Source organism: Rutilus rutilus, assembly GCF_951802725.1.
Source record: "Rutilus rutilus genome assembly, chromosome: 10".
Taxonomy (NCBI): Eukaryota; Metazoa; Chordata; class Actinopteri; order Cypriniformes; family Leuciscidae; genus Rutilus; species Rutilus rutilus.
In genome coordinates this window covers 16,988,557-17,009,993 of record NC_140215.1, presented here as the reverse complement: position 1 = coordinate 17,009,993, position 21,437 = coordinate 16,988,557, and the positions used below count along the sequence as shown (strand labels likewise).

The 21,437-nt window shown below is 38.3% G+C and overlaps 1 protein-coding gene across 11 annotated transcripts in view; it reads right to left on the bottom strand.

Annotated features, from left to right (window-relative positions):
• The window catches only part of stxbp5l (syntaxin binding protein 5L), a 138,967-nt gene that overhangs the window by 2,562 nt on the left and 114,968 nt on the right, over positions 1–21,437 (bottom strand). For 3 of the 11 annotated variants that reach the window (XM_084420872.1, XM_084420875.1, XM_084420877.1), the window contains 7 exons: positions 14,767–14,949; positions 7,200–7,298; positions 4,775–5,014; positions 3,588–3,951; positions 2,399–2,564; positions 987–1,098; positions 23–243 (listed from right to left, as the gene is read on the bottom strand). In XM_084420872.1, coding sequence (XP_084276998.1) covers positions 23–243; positions 987–1,098; positions 2,399–2,564; positions 3,588–3,951; positions 4,775–5,014; positions 7,200–7,298; positions 14,767–14,949 — 1,385 coding nt within the window. Of the gene's footprint in view, positions 1–22; positions 244–986; positions 1,099–2,398; positions 2,565–3,587; positions 3,952–4,774; positions 5,015–7,199; positions 7,299–14,766; positions 14,950–17,921; positions 17,976–21,437 lie in introns of all 11 variants that reach the window. The other 8 variants (XM_084420878.1, XM_084420876.1, XM_084420879.1 and 5 more) reach the window with 4 other exon arrangements.

Here is a 21,437-nt window from a genome sequence, read left to right as displayed (position 1 = left end):
ATTCTCTCGCTCTCCAACATACCTCGTGAGCGTGTTTAGAGAAGGTTTCGGCGCTGGTCATCATCAGAGCGGTCCTCTCCTCCAGCTCCCCCAGCCTCTGTCCTCTCTCGTCCAGGGCGATACGAGCTCGGGCCAGTTCCCCCACCACCCCGCCCGCTGCTGCCTTCATGCCCTCCATTCCACCCTGTCCTGGGATGTGCTGTGCCAGGCTGCGGGACCCCTTGCCCGCCGATGCCTCGCCAACTACAGAACAAATGGGACGAAGGGAAAAAAGCAAGGTTGTTATTGTTAACTAAAACTACACTCTTTAAAATAAAGGTTCTTTATTGGCATTGACAGTTCCATGAAGAATTTATAAAATACATGGAACCTTTCCATTACACAAAAGGTTATTTATAGTGAAAAAAGGTTCTTTGGATGACCAAAATGTTCTTCACATCATGAAAAATCATGTTCTTTAAGGAACTGTTCACTGAAAGGTTCTTTGGATTACCAAAATGTTCTTCACCATGAAAAATCGTGTTCTTTAAGGAACTGTTCACTGAAAGGTTCTTTGGGGAACTAAAAAAAAATGGTTCTTCTATGGTATTCTTCTATCCTTTTTGAAACCTTTATTTTCAAAAGGGTATAATTTTTTTTTTTTTTTTTTGCAAAAAAAAAAAAAAATGAAAATATAAAAATAAAAAGCTAATTCAAAATATGAATAAAACTATAATAGTATACAAATAATAGTAAAATAACACTAAAACAAGGTGTAGTGGGAAGAGAGTAACAGAGATGTCTGATTTACAGATTAAAACTAATTAGAAGAGTTTTCAGATTAAAACGGTTCACATTGTCAATCTCATGGTCTCAAGTGGGCAGTTCTGAGCTCAAATGTGAACCAGACTTTATGTGATCTATGGATCCGTGGGTCTGGATCTGTGAGAATTTGATTGCTCACACACACACACACACACACAGAAATGATAAATAACTCCACTTACACAGCTCCTCTCTGTCGAAGGTTTGGGCGTTGCCGCCAAAAAAGCCCTTGAGAAAGCCACGGTTCTGTGCCTCAGGGGTCTCGATGGGTGTAAAGAGCTCCCCTAACATCTCCTGCAATTAATCAAGAATAGTAAATCAATGTGTTGAATAAAGAAAAATCATATCAAATACAGCAACAAAAGCAATGGCAGCACAGTCAGTTAAAAAACCCACCAGCAGATGTCAGTACAGTTACACATTTCACTATTTAAAATGGAAAGTTTTGACAAGAAAAACCTCTCTCTCTCTTTCTGGTGTGTTTGACAGAGACAGTTATAAAGAAACATAGTATGTGAAACATGTTTTATGCAATAATAAACAATTTTAAACAGTAGAATGAAAAAAAAAAAAAATTCAATTTATTTCTAATTAAATTTGGGCTAAATAAATCTTAATTTTAATAAATAATGTAGTAGGAAGGAGATCAATATCGCATTTGAAATGCAATTCCATTGGATTGTGGGATACATATACACTAATGTTCAAAAAAATTAGGGTCAGTTCATTTTTTTATTATTATTATTATTAAAAGAAATAAAGAAATGAATATTTTATTCAGCAAGGATGCATTTAATTGATCAAAAGTGACAGTAAAAAAACATTTCCTTTACAAAAGATGTATATTTCAAATGAATGCTGTTCTTTTGAACTTTCTATTCATCAATTCTATTCTATTCATCTTTTCTATTCTAATCTATTCTCTTCATTCTATACATCCTGACAAAAATATATCCACTAAAATATTAAGCACCACAACAGTTTTCATCATCCATAGGCCTAATTATAAGAAATGTTTCTTGAGCACCAAATCAGCATATTAGAATGTTTTCTGAAGGATCATGTGACACTGTAGACTGAAAATTGCACCAAAGGAATGCATTACATTTAAAACTAAATATTAAAACAGTAAACCATTATTTTAAATGTGTACAATATTTCACAATATTATAGTTTGTACTTTATGGTGAGCATAAGAGACTTCTTTCAAAAACATACAAATCCTACAGACCCCAAACTTTTTAACAGTAGTGTATATTGCATTTCGAACATTCTATGCATACAGATTGTACATACTGCAGAAATAGAAAGAATAGTATGGCATTATGCTATTTCCATCCTAACCAGACAGAGAGGGAACGACAGAGGGAGAGAAAGGACAGAATGACAACCTGTGTGGCAGAAATTACAGCCGAGATACAGCAGGGCTCAGCTCAGCAGAGCTCAAAGCATCCATGACAAGCATGACATTTCACTTCAATAGCCACCATCAGTATGCACGCACGCACACACGCACACACACACACACACACACACACACACACACACACACACACACACACACACACACACACACACACAAAGGCACAGCCACCTGTAGGTTGTCACACATCTCCTGGCTGTAAGTAATTCTCTGTATCTCTGTGGGGGAGCACAGATACAGCGCCTGCCCTCCGTTGGTGAAGCAGAACGTTCTGGCAATGCGCATGTCCGTTAGCGGCAGGTAGTTGACGTCTAGCAGAGGTCGTAAACTAGGAAGGCTGCAAAACATACACACATATAAGATAACAAACTTGGAAACTCCTTTGTATCGGAAATGACAGTGAAAACTGGAATTTATAGTGAAGAATGAAGAAATTCATGCCTAAAATATCACACTGCACTGAAGGCAGGATTTAATATGAAGCCACCAAAAACACAGCGCAGCTGTTCTGTCTTGAGGTTTAAAGTTTATTGAAGGATTGAGCTGGTTTCTGTAAACTGGATTAAACTGAAAATCAATACCAAAAGGTTTTGAGCCGGAATGTTGCAGGCTAAATATGAATTAAGCTCTATCGACGGAAACTGTCAAATTCTGTGGATTAACACAGACATTTTTACTCAACCCTCAGTTTGTGAAAAGAAGAAAATGTCCTGTTTACAATAATGCACTTACAATAGAAAGGCGTTCCGTAGGGTTTAAAAGCTCATATTTCTAGCTAATGCACTTATCTTAATTATTCTGTACAGAAATGAGTGGATGAACAAAAACAGTTTGCATTATCACTGTAATCTCTGTGGTTAGATTTTAGATGTAAACAGACCATACAGGATTTACATGGTCATAAAAGGGGTGGAAAAATGGCTATAATAATACTACTGTTTATGTACTATTTTACTTTTAAAATTAATTCTATATTCCCCCTACTGCCCATTCCATGAATAATTCTATTAATAGTAATAATAATTATGTCAATTACAACAGGCCTTTACACTGGCCTACAACCAACAATAATAATAATAATTTATTTTCTATATTTTTTTAATCAATTCTATTTTATTTTAATTTCCGCATAAGCAATATAGCTTAATATCAATTCAATTTGAAATATTCTGTCAATTACCATGGACAGACATGTTTAATCATTTATGTTTTAGTGTCAATATTTGATCACCAATAGAAATAAAAAATTGTAGCACTTTGCTTGAGGGACTAGATCCAGCAACCTTCTGGTTACCAGCCCTGAGCTCTAACAGCTACACCACAATTTCCAAATTCGAGACAAAAAAAAGTGAAAGCAAACCTCAAAGTCATGATGTGTCCGTTGGCACAGAAGCAGGCCAGACAAACGCTGTTACAAGCCGACACCACGTCGGCCCGCAGCACGAAGGATGACTCTGTGATGTTGTGTACATATAAGCAGGCCTGGGTGGGCATCAGGAAGACCTTTGCCTGCCTCTCCGAACACACCACGGCTAAGTGACAGTCTCCACTGGCCTCTTGAGAGGACGAGGGCGAGAAGTTGACCAGTTTTCGCTTGCGGGGTCGATCTGGGTCACCTGGGGCTTGTTGGTCCCGCCACACCTCATAGGGACTATGGATAAGAGCGCCCACATAATCAAGGAAACTAAACCGCAGAATGGAGCCTTTCAGCATTAACACTGTGCCTGAGAGGGAAGAGAACAAAAACATGATAATATAGTGCATTAATGCCCGCCCACTTTTTCACTGGTGTTGGTTCCGAAAATATTTTTTTTTCATTCATTTTTCCCATAGAGATTTAAAAAGTCGTTGTTCAAGTCGTCATGAAATCGAAATTGACCCTATCTACTTAGTACTTTGTAAGCGCACATTACTAGTCTTGTGGTGAACAATTAATCCGTGCAAGTTAATAAACAGACAAAATTAGTTTGTAATGGTAATCTTTGATCAAAATCTGGAATCTATGATCTTCCGCTCTAGAATGGTGTTCCTTCTCTAATAATGTTAGTTTGATGGCTTGGGTTTCACTTATACTCACAACATTTAAAATTTTGCATTTATTCAAGGCAAAAAAGTATTTGAAAATGTGTGATATTTAAGTACTTTGAGAGCATAAGGAGACCGAATTGAATACGTCATTTGTGGTGCTTCATGAGAGTGGACATTCCCTGCAGAACTCTTTTGGCACGATTTGCTCACGACAACCCTGTGATTGGTGGAATTTTCAGCACAGCATCAGGCAGTTTTTCACCAGAAATTCGATTAAACACGATTATTTAAAAAACAAGTAATGCAAACAGATGGCTTCAACAAAAACGTACCAGCGAATAACAACCTCGGAGCTCACAACAGGTCTTTCTTTAAAGGTTTATAAGTTATCAAAAATCAATTTCCCTAAGGAGAAAATGAATGGAGTCTTTACTTCTGGAACCTGGCTGTTGAAAAGTGTTTAGGAATGTTGCATTCAGAGGCATTCAAGAATCAGAGAAGGAAGAAATCAAGAGATACCAGTGGGGGCCACAGTAACGGGGTCTTCCTGACGTTCCTGCTCATCCATAGGGATGGACATTGGGATGATAAGCACCAGGCCCAGACTTGTGCCCACCCACAGGCATGGTGTGGGCAGGGAGTCTGATTTACGCCCGTACGACTCCATAAACTGCAGGGTGGTTACGGCCTCTTTAGTCTCCCTGTCTATGCTGGAAACGCTAGAGCTCCGGGAACGGCTGAACGAGTTTTCTCGACTCTCTGAGAAAGGATGGAGAAGGGGAGAGAGAAAGAGAGGGTAGGAAAGAAGATAAATGTCAGGATAGAAGACAGACAGATGGATGAGTGGAAAAATTATAAAGAATAGTAGAGAGTGAAAAGATAAAAGAAAAAGGGAAAAGATAGGAGAGAATCCTTATGCTGTGAAAGTGGAGTCACTCCACATGTGCGTTCACAATTACATTTAATCCAGATCAACCAGAAATTGAGTTATAAAGTGATACAGATGCACAGTTGCAAACACAACTTATTCTTGATTTTAAGATTTGTTATTGAAAAAGTAAAACAATAAATAATGTACACACAGGACAGTGTGGCACATACATATCTATAGTGAGTGAACACATCTTAAAATTCTCATTTTCACATAATCAGGCACGTCACAGATTTAATTTATATACACAGATAACACAGAACACACGCTCACAATTTAAAACCCATTCAACATCTTTACCATCTATTTGACCTTGAATTACTTCCAAGCTCTTATCCACTGTATATTCATATTGCCAGGCCCACACATAAAAGTGTTTCTGCTTGATTTACACTTCACTCAAGTATTTAAACTCTCATTATCTTAAACTGAAAAATGTAATGGAAAAAACCCAGGCAAAAAAGATTTGTATTGCAATACAATGTATATCAGGGTTATATACGACTGGTTGTTTTAATATCATATATTGCCGTTGTTGTCATATCTTATGTGATATTCACTATCTTGACTTGATGTATTATGTCATGCATTACAATAAAACAGAAAATCTTAATTTAGAATTTGTGTGGTGTGTTAAATTGAGAATCTTGTTTATCCTGTAGAAAAAAAAAAACTGTATTGTGTTTACATAATATAAACGCAAAAACATAAAATCCTGACAGACATTTGTCAATGTCAGAACATGGGTTTTTGTGTGTAGTGATGGAAGGCTCATTTGTGAACATGTTTATAAGCTATAACAGAAAACGGCCAAAAGACTGTGGTATAAGCTATAAATTACAACATTTTAACATTACATTTATCGTATATCACAATGGCCTCCAAAACACAATATTACTCCATTTCTAAACTTCTGCTCCAGGGACATTCTTAGGAAATGGTGTTGTTTATTTGCTACATGTGTCCCTGTGACTTACAACTATATGAGTAAATTAACATGGTACTTGAACATGTTATTGAATATTATTTAAAAGATTCATTTCTTGGATGGAAAATAAATAAATGTGACTATTCTTTTCTTTAAACAGGACATTCCTCTTTGTTATGTTACATATACACTTATATTAGCCTCAACAGTTCAAAAAAATATATAGTGATCAATTTAACAAAGCACAGAAAAACTGACTATAGATAATGTGGCGTGATGCAATGATATTTGCTAGTTAAGACCATTATTTAAGATCTTTGCATTTAAACTAACCATATTCAGCATCAAGCATTTTGAATGGTTGGCAAAAACATGCTTAAGGTTAGTAATAGTAAATGGATTAATAGAATAAGGTTTGAATGAATACATAAATGAACAAACAAAAAAACTTGCACTGTTTCTTGAGAATGTCCCTTCTGTGTTATGGGGAAGGTCCACTTTCTCCCTTTTGTCTGACACATGCCAATGAAGCATCATGGTCATGATAGCACACCTTAATATGTTCTGCGTACACTAACTTATCCCTCCCTTTGAATTCTTTCCCATCACAGAAAGTCATTTAAGAATGACCTCACAACATTCACCTCTACATTGATGACAACATTAATGATTGATAATACTGACACGTCTGCAGAATCATAAGACCTCCTCAGACATTGACATACAGAAACAGTTTCCCTGATACAGGTTAAACCTCGCCTTGGACTGAACAGCACGGTTAACTGTTTGTCACACATAGTCCAGGACTAGATTTAATCCGTGTCTTGGAGATGTCACAGTGCGTGGGATGGACAGACAACTTCAAGCTGACAACACAGCAGTGTGAAACACAAAGCAGACATCATTATAATGTTCAGCTGCTACTGTGCAAATCCAAACCTGAAGATGAAGAACTAGGTGAACATCATTGAACGTGACGAAAGAGGGGTTCTGACCAAGCGACTATGTGCCACAGGACGGGACGAAGTAAGACAGGACGCTACAAGGTGAGAGGTCCTTGTGACCCTCATTAAGCCCCTCCTTACCTCTCTCGCTCCAGGAGTAGGCGGTGATGTGATGCTCATCGTGAGAGTACATACTGACTCCGTGTAACTGCTGCAGCATGGCTCGTCGAGACGCATAACCTATCCATCGAACGCACATACGCACAACACCCCAACGGTCACAATCACAAACACGTAAATACAACCATACACGACCACCACATACAAAGTGACACGTACATACATACATACATATGTCAAGACGTATACCAAAACACAAAGACGGGACCAGAACATTACAGCGTACAGAGAGTGACAGAGAAGGAGAGAAAGAGGAAGAGAAAACCGATAAACCAATATGCAAGAAAGAAAGAAAGAAAGAAAGAAAGAAAGAAAGAAAGAAAGAAAGAAAGAAAGAAAGACCTGACAGGTCGATCTTTTTTCCCCGAATGCCTGCCCACATCACTTTAGTAGATTCAATAGAAAATAACCTGAAAAAGCATCAGCAGAATGAAATCCTTTGGCCTTTGGCTGTGAGAGTTGTGTCAAGGTTAGGATGCTTATAGCTGTGTGTGTTTGTGATAAATAATAAAAGGGACAGTTCACTAGAATTACAGAAAATTCTGTCATTTACTCATCCTCATGTCATTAGAAACCTGTTTAACTAGCTTCACAATACTAATTTAGTGTATTAGTGATTAAGAAGACCGGATCATTTTGCTGACTTGGGACTTCGAATCTTGTTCAGCAAAATGAACTAATCTTAAATCTTAAAGCCATTTATTCATTTGAGCAGAGTTATAAAAATAATCAAAATGTAACATTTACAATAGCCAAAATTTCCCCAACACGTCTACTTCAGAATGATTCATTTACCACTCAACTGTGTCTTCTTGCCTGAGTCATTCATTCTTTTGTCATGTGGCAGCCAAATAGTCTGGAAGCTTTTTTGACTTTAGCTTTTCGTCTTAAAGCAGGACCTTAACATATCAGGGTCACAGTAAATATGTTTCCTGTACGTAGCCTATGCGTCTGTCATGTGACATAAGAATGAATGACTCAGACCAGAGGACTCAAGAGGTGAACTAATCATTTCTATTTCGTATACAGGAGACAAAGTGATTATTTCACCTCCTAAGTCATAAACGAAAGGATGGTACGTATGCATGGTCACAAAATGATGATGAATGAATCACTCTCTGAGACAACTTGATACGCCCAAGTCATATAAAAGAGTCATTAAAAATTGAAAGGACAGTTCATGTGCGACCCATCACTAACCGCTTGTTAAATCTGATATGTCACGTGTCACTGTTTTCGGGTTCAAGCGCTTTATCAGATGGTAAAAGCAAACAACAAACAGTGCTAATATGTACTCACGTTGTGCTGTAATGCAACTGAAAAATCATGATCCTATAACGAAAGACTTTAGATATACAAAGACGGTGCACTTGTATTACTATGAATGGGAGAAAGTGGAATAAGTGCCAATCACCAACTGGTAAAGTCATCGTGTCACTGCAGCTGTCATGATGCTGAGGTCGCTATAGAAACGGTTACATTGGCTGATCTAGCCTGAAAAATATTTTTTTTTTTATGATATGAGACAGTTGATTTATGAGACAGTTGTTATCAGATTTCATTGGTGATTTCAAAAATATGAACAGCTTTGGAGATTTTGATGTTTCCCCATTCAAAGAGTTAGGAGCTGCATGACTGAAACAGCTGTGAGAGAAGCGTTTCAAAGAAGGACTTGTCTTAAAGGGATCTCCATCCTGAAATTTCTGATGGCCAGACGGTGATTGCTCTTTTATGAATCGTTAAAATATTGGTAATATAAAATATATATAATACATAAAATATATGCCGTGAGCGAGGAGTTTTTAAAAGCTTTGCTTAAATGTGTGATATACACTCACCTAAAGGATTATTAGGAACACCATACTAATACTGTGTTTGACCCCCTTTCGCCTTCAGAACTGCCTTAATTCTACGTGGCATTGATTCAACAAGGTGCTGAAAGCATTCTTTAGAAATGTTGGCCCATATTGATAGGATAGCATCTTGCAGTTGATGGAGATTTGTGGGATGCACATCCAGGGCACGAAAGTCCCGTTCCACCACATCCCAAAGCTGCTCTATTGGGTTGAGATCTGGTGACTGTGGGGGCCATTTTAGTACAGTGAACTCATTGTCATGTTCAAGAAACCAATTTGAAATGATTCGAGCTTTGTGACATTATCCTGCTGGAAGTAGCCATCAGAGGATGGGTACATGGTGGTCATAAAGGGATGGACATGGTCAGAAACAATGCTCAGGTAGGCCGTGGCATTTAAACGATGCCCAATTGGCACTAAGGGGCCTAAAGTGTGCCAAGGAAACATCCCCCACACCATTACACCACCACCACCAGCCTGCACAGTGGTAACAAGGCATGATGGATCCATGTTCTCATTCTGTTTACGCCAAATTCTGACTCTACCATCTGAATGTCTCAACAGAAATCGAGACTCATCAGACCAGGCAACATTTTTCCAGTCTTCAACTGTCCAATTTTGGTGAGCTCATGCAAATTGTAGCCTCTTTTTCCTATTTGTAGTGGAGATGAGTGGTACCCGGTGGGGTCTTCTGCTGTTGTAGCCCATCCGCCTCAAGGTTGTGCGTGTTGTGGCTTCACAAATGCTTTGCTGCATACCTCGGTTGTAACGAGTGGTTATTTCAGTCAAAGTTGCTCTTCTATCAGCTTGAATCAGTCGGCCCATTCTCCTCTGACCTCTAGCATCAACAAGGCATTTTCGCCCACAGGACTGTCGCATACTGGATGTTTTTCCCTTTTCACACCATTCTTTGTAAACCCTAGAAATGGTTGTGCGTGAAAATCCCAGTAACTGAGCAGATTGTGAAATACTCAGACCGGCCCGTCTGGCACCAACAACCATGCCACGCTCAAAATGGCTTAAATCATCTTTCTTTCCCATTCTGACATTCAGTTTGGAGTTCAGGAGATTGTCTTGACCAGGACCACACCCCTAAATGCATTGAAGCAACTGCCATGTGATTGGTTGATTAGATAATTGCATTAATGAGAAATTGAACAGGTGTTCCTAATAATCCTTTAGGTGAGTGTAGATAGTATTCTTATTTGAAATTAGTAGAAAACAGTATTCAGTAAACAGCATTCCTTACAATCATGACTTAACAAGCGGATAGCAAATGGATTTGTTGACATGTTTGTGGACATTTCTGGTCACTGTACGCTTTCGCAAAAAGCAGCATGAACATTCTTCAGAATATCTTCTTTTATGTTTTATGGTTTGGAATGACATGAGGGTAATTAATGACAGAATTTCCATTTTTGTGTGAACCATCCCCTTAACACAGACCAAGACTGGACACTGATGTCAAACAGCATTCATTTCACAAACAATATATCTGAACGCAAATTGAACACAAAGCCACAAATCCAATCACACACTCTCGCACAGTGCAAAATGGTCACAAACGTAATCACATATACGCTTTGTGGGAAGACATGCAAATTGACCTTTTCTACTGACAGCACCTGTATCTGCGGGGACTGTCAATATAATTAGTCGTATCCATCCTGTTAGCCCGTTAGTGTGAATATTTCATGATATAGACGGGTGAGAAAAGATCTGCTCGCTCGTTCTCTCTCTCTGGGACTCTTTTGCTGAGGTCATTGACTGTCAATCACTGCAGGGGAGCCAAATGACACACCTGTTATTAGAAACACCAATACTGCCCTCTTTCTGTGGGACACGCAAACATTTCTGTCGATTTTTTTTCCTCTGTGATTGTCTATTCTGTTCCTCTGTGTTTTTGGCTTGTTTATGTATGCATACATTTTGCAATGTCCTATAGTCAGGGTAGCACCATATTTAATTTCTAACGGGAATGTGAACAAGGCTGTGAGGGATAGAGGTACAATGTGTTCAATGGATTGTATTGTTGTTAAAGGGTTAGTTCACCCAAAAATGAAAATTCTGTCAGTAATTACTCACCCTCATGTTGTTCCAACCCCGTAAGACCTTCGTTCATCTTCGGAATACAAATTAAGATATTTTTGATTAAATCTGAGAGCTGGATCACTCCTCCATAGGCTTCTAAGACACTATAACTTGCTGGCCCAGAAAATGCATTAAAGACATCATTAATATAGTCCAAGTGACTCCAGTGGCTCAATCTTAAGTTTATAAAGCGACGAGAATACTTTTTGTGCGCAAAAACAAACAAAAATAACGACTTTATTCCACTTTTCATTTCCTTCTCTCTGGGCCTCGAGTCTTTTCACGTATTGTTTAAGCGTAGCGCGTCTGTGTTGCACGTCACCACGTAGGCTCACTATTGGGCGACGCTGGTCATGCGTGTGATACGTGGTGACGTGGCAAGTTATAGTGTCTTAGAAGCCTATGGAGGAGTGATCCAGCACTCAGATTTAATCAAAAATATCTTAATTTGTGTTCCGAAGATGAACGAAGGTCTTACGGGGTTGGAACAACATGAGGGTGAGTAATTACTGACAGAATTTTAATTTTGGGGTGAACTAACCCTTTAACAACATACTGATTGTTCAGCTGACAAAACAGCTTTCAAACAGACTTTCATTACACGAAATCTCCGTAAAGTTCTGAGTTGTGAAAATTAAATGTGATCTAGGACCATTATACAGCACATATCCCTCACAGCCTCGTTTTTCATCTGTGTAAAATTAAATTTCAATTCAATTCAATTCCAAACCCTGACCAAGGTCTTTTACTATTGCGTTCGTCAATGAATAAAGGCTTTTAAACAAATATTTTAATTGAACAAATCAGTTAACTCAACATAAAATGATACATATAGTTCCTTTATGATGTAACCTGCAGAAAGTGCCCTTAAAAATCAATCAGTGAATTCAATCAGGGAGTCAAGGTGTCACTGGGATAACTCAAAACTTCCAACCTCTTATTTATTGTGATACATTTCTGAAACTGTCCTTATTTTCAAACATTTTGCTTACATCAAGTGTGTGTGTCTTTCCACCCTTAATGGCTGTTTATATGTGACTACGTATCCCAGATTCCCGCAGCTCTCTCTTCCTGTAGCGTGTCTCATTAGCACCGACCTGGCTCTCTTCGCTACTAATTGACCTTTAATTATCTCAGCGACCCCACTGCGGCACCGCATGCCTGTTACCGTAGCGATAGGGACGCACGCCACGAGTTGAGACCAAAGAAGCGGTAGGTAGTCCTCTAACGGACAATAACACTTCTCCAAGTGGGGAGAAGAAAAAAAAGAAACGTGTCTATCACTGGACGGACACGGATTTATTGGAATTTCAAGACATTATTCAATAAAAAAAAAAATCAAGCTGAGACTGTGCTGAAGGTTTCAGGGATTAATATTTCACTCGCAACACTTCAGAATTCCTAGGTGGAAATAAAAAAGAGAGGAAAAAAAGGTGATGGGAAGGCGTTTTGACTAGCTTGTGAGCAATCACATTATTTTTTTCTCAAAAATGAAATCAAATACAGATTATTAGGTTATAAAGGCAATAAAAGCGCACAGCGCGTCTTTCTGGGAAAGATCCAGACACTATGAAAACCTCATGAACCCTGTGACACTATTTGTAGGCTGCAGTTCGACTTGGGCTGGTTGTCCTGGTTGGCGTCCTTCATGTAAACAGGATTATGGACACAGATGAAGGCACAGGAGGAGACGCTGTCTATCACTGTGATTGGATTAGTGAATGACAGGAAGTCGGTGCCCAGTGAGGATATGATCTAAGTGATGCGTTAGCGCTCACGCTAATATGAACAAGACATCTGCTATAGGGACATATATGACTGACAAGGACAAATAATTGACATGAGATAAAGACACAGAGAAGTCAAGTTTGGCTCTGTGTAAGCCCATGATAACAGGGATAGTCTACCTAAAAATAAAAAAAATCATACAGGTTTGGAATGACATTAGGGAGAGTAAATAATGAGTTTTCATTCTTGGGTGAACTGTTCACTGAAAGGGGTCATATCTCTCTCTCTCACACACACACACACACACACACACACACACACACACATTCTCAATGTGGGGATATAGAGGTGTAACAATTTCTATAATGTACAAACTGTACCCCTAAACCGACCTACCACAGAAAACTACGCATTTTTACATTTTCAAAAAACATAATTTAGTATGTCTATTAGTTCATTTTCCTCATGGGGACCACTGGCTGGTCCCCAAAATGTAGGTGATTTCAGGTTTTACTATCCTTGTGGGGACATGTAATATAAACCTCTACTGACACACTCCAACATTTAAACATGGCAGTGATAAGCACAAACATTTAGACTCTGATTATGTGTTTTGTAGAAATGTGTCGTGAAGCAACATAGTAGTGTTTGTAGAGTTGTTCAAGCATTTCATTCTGGTAAAGTCCCCTCTAGTCGCAACATTTCATTTCACGCTAAGAAAGAAAGTCGAAGAAAAAGAAAGCCACAACCATGATCGTTTTGTAAACTCAAACCTAAGCTTGCACAGAGACTGCCTACATTAATTTTTTAAATTCACATCACAACCCACCTGCCAAACGACTGTGTGTAGAGGTAGTAATTAAAAGCATTAAAAACAAAAAGTATAATTAGGCTCACAGCAGTGTCTGCCTCAGCCTCAATGTTTGAAGCACAAATACAGTCTCAAACATAAAAGGGACAGAGGATCCCCAAAGCTTGAAAAGCAGAGTCGTTTCTGTGAGTCACACTTTGAAAGGTTTGTGCTGTTTCTTTTTTACTTCTTTTTTGTTTTACTTTTAAAATTACTTTTGAAAGGCTGATTAATAAAATACTTATTTCATCAACATTCATCCAATTCATCCTAATATTGACTTTAATCAGGATAAATGGGATTTAAATTTGAAGTTTATAACACAAACCAATTATGAGATCACAAAAACTTAAATTTCGGCAAAAATGCAGAATGGTAATTGGTGCATAAAATATTATTTTACCCCTTTTCCACCAACAAGGTCCTGCTTGAATACAAATAAACTGACATAGATTGTCATTCCAAATATATATGACTTCCTCCTTTCCCTGAAACACAAAAGGAGCCGCATTCACAATTCACTTTCATTGTATTAAACAAAGATGCAATGGAAGTGAATGGTGACTGAATGGACTGCCAGTATCACTGATACTGTCTAACATCCCCTTTTATGTTCCACAGAAGAAAGAATGGATTGGAAACCACACAAGGGTGAGTAAATGATGCCAGAATTTTTATTTTTGAGGGTACTATCCTATGTAGGATACTATGCTGAGAGAGGTCTTCAGATCCCACTCGGTGTAAAAGGGGTATGCTTCATATGGCATGATAGGGCTTTAGTAATCACCAATCTCTCCAACAGAGTGAAAAACAAAACAATGAACCCAAAGAAAAGGCAGTGAAATCAGAGCGTCAGAAAACACAGCAATAAAATCCCATACCCTCCTCCTTGTATCCCTTGATGAGTGTTAAACATGCAGAAGGGGGACAAGGCAGTGGAGGAATACATGAATAAAGGGTAGATGGGTTAAAGGGATAAAGGAGTTGGAGAACAAGCACACACCTTCGGTGAGGGAGGACACAGGCAAAGAGACCTCCATGCATGCGGCAGACTGGGCCTTGCGGAAGGGCGGTCGGCCGGGCCCCCTGCGGGCAAGGCGTGGCCCTTCAGGGCCCCCCGGGACTCTGGCCCTCCCAGATGGACAGGGCTGGGAGGTGGGGCTAGTGCAATGTCCATTCACATGATCTGTAACAACGGGCATAGCATTAGCAAGAAACCCAACTGAGATTAGAGAGAGAAGAGTGTGTGTGAGAGAGAGTGGTGAAGAGGGCAGTGGGATGAAAACAATGCGGCTGCAGAGGAAAGCAGCAAGAGGAAGCGGTCACATAATAGCAGCTTTAAGCAGCCAAAAATCATTTCTATTTGAAAAGGAAAAAATCCAAAGGAAAGAAAGATGGGACAAGGAGAGAGGGAAAAAGTAAAAGGAGAATGCAAAGGGAAGGGAAAAGGAAAAGAAGAACAAGGAAAATGGAAAGGAAAGATAAAAGGAACAGGAAAAGGAAGGGAAAAGTCAAAAGGGAAAAGGCAATGGTTGTTGTTTAAAAAGGTAAGCATTCAAAGAGGCTTTCACATCCCTTCTCAGCTCAGACACTTAAAAAAATGAAGGTGGAGGACTTGATTTGACAGAAAAACAGAAGCTTCCGTCTGCAGTCTGTTTGTGCAGGAAGTTGAGGGAGGTCTAGCTGAGTATGCAGAAACAGACCCAGATCCAAACTCCCTGAATCTAAAACAGCAGCACCTCCAACACACCTGAATCAAAGTCTTACTAGCATCTACCTGTAGCCAGAACCTCTGAGATGGATGTACCACAGTACCTTCTAGATTTTGACTGACTATTTTGACATTCTAGCTGTATATTTTCACTCTCCCTCCCTCTATTTTATAGCTATCAATCAATTTCATGCCAACACAGCCAACCAAATCCAGTCTGTCTGCTGTCATTTCATATCAGTGGGATTTCTACTCAGTCATTTTGATATCGCAGAGCAGACTTGGCAACCAAAACTTTGACACTGACTCATGATGAAACAAAGCACTATTAAGAACACCATCTGCAGTAAATTTGTGAACCTTAAAGACTACATTTGTTATTTGTTATTTTCTTTTTCTTTTTTTTAATCCTTTGTTGTAAAACTTATACACTAACATTCAACATTTTGGGGTCAGAAAGATTTGTAAAAAATAAAAAAATACTTATATTCAGCAAGGACGCATTCATTTGGTTAAAAAAAAAAGACAGTAAAGTCATTTATAATAGCCACTTTTTACTTAACCACGCTCTTTACTTAACCGTTCCATTCCGTGCCGGTTTCATTTTCCACTGTGGGGCTGATAACGGCCGCTCTTTGGATTGTAATACAAATGTGTCAGTCATTATCTTGGTAATGCAACGGTTTACTGATCAGCTACAGAGAAACTGGTAGCTACACGCATTCTACCAGCACGGTTAGCTAACCGTACTGAGAATTCAGGGCCAAGAACGGTTTGTAATCATGTCATGCCATACCAGGCTTAAGTGTAAACACAACTGAACCGTTCCTTAACTTTCTTAGAACCGTTCGGCCCGACTTTTTAACACTGTGCAATGCAGCAAATCAGCATATTAGAATGATTTCTGAAGGTGACTGAAGACTGGAGTAATGATGCTAAAAATTCAGCTTTGCCATCAGAGGAATACATTACATTACATAGAAATGCAGCTTTGGTGAGCATAAGAGACCCCAAAGTTATGAACAGTACTTTTATGCTATTTTGTAGCAATATTTGTTATGTCATTAAACTCATGAAACTAACTAAAATCCATCTTGATGGTAATGGTACTATCTATCAATTCATTTTCCTCCAAGTTTAGAGAACATCATCTCAGATCTCATGAGAGAGGCAGGATGAGAAAGCCCAAAACATGGAGCCTAGTCCGCAGACATCCTTACATCTGTTTTCCCTGGCCTGCACTAGGGTCAATGTTTCTAAATGGGCCCATGACAATGAAAAAATCCAAATCAAGGGTTTAGGACAGTAAAACATATTGAGGAAGCCCCAGTGCATTCAAGGGGAGACAGTTCTACAGCACAAAACTACATAGAGCGAATCCAACCTATACCTCTAGACATCCACACACACTAACTCTCTATCTCATCCTCACACACATACATTACACTCACACAGCACTTATAAATTGGCTTCTAATAAGCATTGATTTTTATGTCCTTTTTCTGTTTTTATGACCTAAACCTTCAAGATATTTTCAAAGTACAAAATGACCCAAGACTCTACTGTGCTTTCAAAGTTCAACTATTTTTCAAGCACAAATCTAAACCTTCAAGGAAAGAAACAAGTGTAATTATTCATGGCCCAGGCTGTCTATTTTTCATTGTAATGCTGCAAAGCTTGACCTGTTGAAGGAACACTTTCATTATTACACATTAGGTCATGTTTGGCACAAGAAATTGGAAAGGAAATTGTTCAGCCCTCAAAAAAAAGTGTGTTAATCAAAGCCTAGCATGAAAAAAAAAGCCAGACAAAAGGAAAGAAAAGGGAAAAGAGAACAAGGATAGATACTCAGCGAAAGAGACAGAGTGAGACAATTCGAAGTATATCCATAAAAGGCTGAAAAATGATCCAAGTCACGATGACACAAGCTCGCTTGCAGAGAATGAGCTCATTACATTAGTGCATGTCGTTCAGAGGTAGAGGATGGTCCAATCACAAATGAGCAGGCTTTTATAGAGTTAGAGAATGGTCCAATAGGGTTAGAGCATGTTCTGAGGTATAGAATGACCCAATTACAATGGAGCAAGGCCGTTTAGACGTAAATGATGAATCAGTCGCGAAAGAGCGAGATTTCAGAGTGATACTTTTCTCAACTTAAGAATGATTATGTTGAACAAACCACCTTTGTAAACACTTGCAAAATGTACATTGAGAAGCTTTTTTTTTTTTAAAGGCCACACGCAGAAATGTGAGGGAAATTTTGCACTACTTCATGAATTCAAATGAGAAGAAAGTGAAAGAATAGAAAAAATGCATTAAAAATGAACTTTTAAATGCAAAGACTAGGGTCTTCATCATGTCATTCTCAACAGGATGGAAACAGAGAAAGTTGATGAATCGAAGGCAAGAATAAAGAAAAAGAACTGCTCGCTTTCGGCCTACCGTACCAAGATCAGTCTTAAGATCTGTGGGTAGACTTAACTTTCTGCCTGGTCCCTTGACTGAAACAAAACAAAATAGGACAGGAAGGAGAAATTAATCCATTTAAGAAACCAAAACAAAAGGCAAAAGATGCAGAGGTCAAGAACATAACGAGACCAGCTCAAATTAAAATTTAAAAAAGAAAAGAAAAAGAAAATCATTTAGTGTAACACATGCAGCTGTACACACTTCCCAGCAAGCAATTTTGCATTTAAAAGACGTCTAATAGCCGTCCAAGCACAGCCCTGACATCTAGGCTAAAACAAGACAAAATTTGGGCTGTCAGTGAAAATGTAATAGTCATCTAACCATAGCCCAAAAATAGACGCAAAGGCTACGCATAGAACATGTCAAAAAAATGAAACCAAACACCTTTTAATCACTGTTGACTTTGCTAACATGATGGAATACCATACATCTCTCAAGTTATTTTGACAAGTTTTTTGTTTGTTCAAGCTTTGGCTAGAAGTGGGTTACTCATAGCCAAACTACATCGGGTCTATAGTTAAACGAGATTGTGAAATGACGGCTATTGCTTGCTGGGATGTGATGTTTCATTCGACAGTCATGCCCGATTGTATACTGCCACCAGACAAACAGATTCATCTGTACTTGTCTTTACATAAGCAAACGCACTCATGCAGAAAGCATTTAAGCACAAACACATAAAACAATAAATCATGATCCATTTTTATTTCCATTTCCTCCCATTTTGATAGGAAACCTCATGAATTGATTCAAATAATTACAAATATGCAAGAATAGAATGTAGGATCTATTGTACTGTATTGAACAGAAACCACAAAAACCATGCAGAAACCATTCACATGTGCATGCACACAATTGGCAAAACATAACACACACAAAGGTTCAAAATAAAGTGTAAAGAGATAAATAAAAGCAAGGTCAACATTTTGCAAGCATTTTGCACCGCAAAGGTTAGAGTGTACACTAAGCTGAATGTCAAGAATAATATACGTATGGCAAGATTACTGCTGAAATGAGATTTAACAGAAAATGTATAAAAAATATAGATTAAAGTACTAATTCAACATCAGTTCCCATTGCTATGCAGCCAAAGAAATTTAATAGCCAGGAATCTTTTTCCAAAGAACGTCTCTCAAATTCTCTATTTAAATGATGTACTCTGTCCAGAACGCTAAAATACACAGAGCAGAATACTTTCCAATATTACTCTCCTCCTTAGTATCAGTTCAATTAAATGTTTTTTAAAGTAGGGTGTGATTTTAGAATGTCATTTTCAGAATGGTGCTAATGCTTTTCCACTTATGGACTCCATCTAATGGTTTGATGAATGCAATTTGCTTTCCTATTGACCAAGAAGGTCTATAATAATCTGGAGAAAGCCACCCATTAGCACTCCCATTCATCTTGGTTGGAGTAAGGCCCCCGTTTCACATTTTTAAAGGTAGGGTATGCAATTTCGGAGAGGCTAGCAATAGCAAGCTAGCTTTGAAAGCAAAGGATCCCACCCTTCCTTTAGAGTGCTCTCCAAAGCTACGCCTCCTCCAAAACAAATAAATGCACACAGCAGAGTCTGCAAATCGTCATGAGACGAGAGACGGCAAAAAAATTAAACGTAAACAACTTTCAGAGCTCTTATTTGTACCACCTGACTGCTGCAGATTTATTTAGCCGTTCATAGAATGAACGAAGCGCAAAAATTCGAGTTTTGGTTTACGATTTTCAGTATATCCGTGATATCCTAACCAGTATAACTTTATATGATGCTTGCAAACATTTTTACATTTAATTTTGAATATAAGATGATTTTTAACCAGCCAAACCTTGACCTCATGGTGCTGATATTTCCTATTTTGTGGGGGTGGGATTTGGACTAAAAGCAACTAAATTGATTTCACTGGTCTTTAAAACACTGGATTAAACCTCAGATATCAGGAACACAAAAATAGTTAAATATAACAAGCTCTACTTAAAAGTATATAATTGCATAATAAATAGATGAAGCAGAATCATTCTCTCTCTCTCCCACTCTTATTCCAGGGATGTGGAAATGGATGAGATTTGAGAGTCAGACAAAGCGGAAATTGCTCCTGAAAATAGCAGTAATTAAAATTCCAGGATCAATAACCTGTGCCTTAGATGTGGAATCCTTCCCATTACTCTTAACACTGATAAGATCAGTCTGCACACATGTCCAGGTGTGTAAACATGAAAGACAGATCGAGATGAGGTGTGGACTACCTATGTTGATAGAAGTACATTAAATCCATTTTGCAAGCTTAATTATCTGTGTGTGTGTGTGTGTGTGTGTGTGTGTGTGTGTGTGTGTGTGTGTGTGTGTGTGTGTGTGTGTGTATGTGTGTATGAAACCATCTGTCTGAATAAACCCATGTTGGACATCTTTGGTTATTGTTATCCAGTGGCACAGCTAAAATGGCAAACATAACAGCTGGCATCCATTGATTTCAACATCAGGCCTCAAGTGGCCACACTGTTTCTTTGTTTTTCTTTCCATGGCACAATTTCAGGAGTCGTTTAGCTGCTCGTTAGAATGTTCAGAACACCATGGCTTCAATCCCGTCAACTCCTCTGTGAGCCTGACTCAAATAAACGGTAATTTGTGACTGTTTTTGGAATTATCACAAAAAATGTCTTCTGCTATCCTCACTGCAATTTGCATGAATTACCGACTCCTTTGGTTTCAGCTCAGGTCATTTTCCACTAATTCATAGAGGCGGATATACGTCAGGAGTAAAGATGCAGACGCCAGAATCTACAATGAATTCAAAGGAATTTCATTTCAGAAACATGCAATAGCTTTTTTGAGCCTCAACGTTGTTTTTGCTTAAATAAAAAGGCTAATCTTGCATTTTACTCTCTTGTAAGCCTTTCATCAAAAATATATTAATTTACTTCTGTCTGGCAAAAGAATATGTCACTAATTAGCATCGCCAATTTGGTGACCAGGTAGTTGTTGTTTTAAATATTTTAAAATGAGTCAACACTAAAGGCCATTCACATGCAGCACATTTACAAAAGTGAACAAAAGCATTATTAGCATAGATGTAATTGTCATGCTTGTAGCCATTCTCCCTGCCATGCTCTCAAAGCTTTGCAGTCTGGCGCATTTGTGTAGCGTTTGCATCACATAAATCCATTTTACATTAGTTAAGTAACTATTGTTTAGGCAAACAGTCTATAGTAGGCATACATAACATAAAGCTGCTAATGCTAGTCATTCCAAAATTTCACCTAGGACAACTTTGCATCAAACCAACTAACTATACGTTTAAATTGTAGGTATTTGCTATGCCTTCCATGACTTTTAGAAAACAGATTTCAGATTAAACAATTACCTACATGCTGAGTAATAGTCATTAGGATATAAATTAATCAGTGAATGAATTCGATTTCAAGATAACATTCTTAATGTCTACAAACACATTAGCATGTGGGATAGCAAAAAACTAGCATGTTCTCAATAACACACATGAACA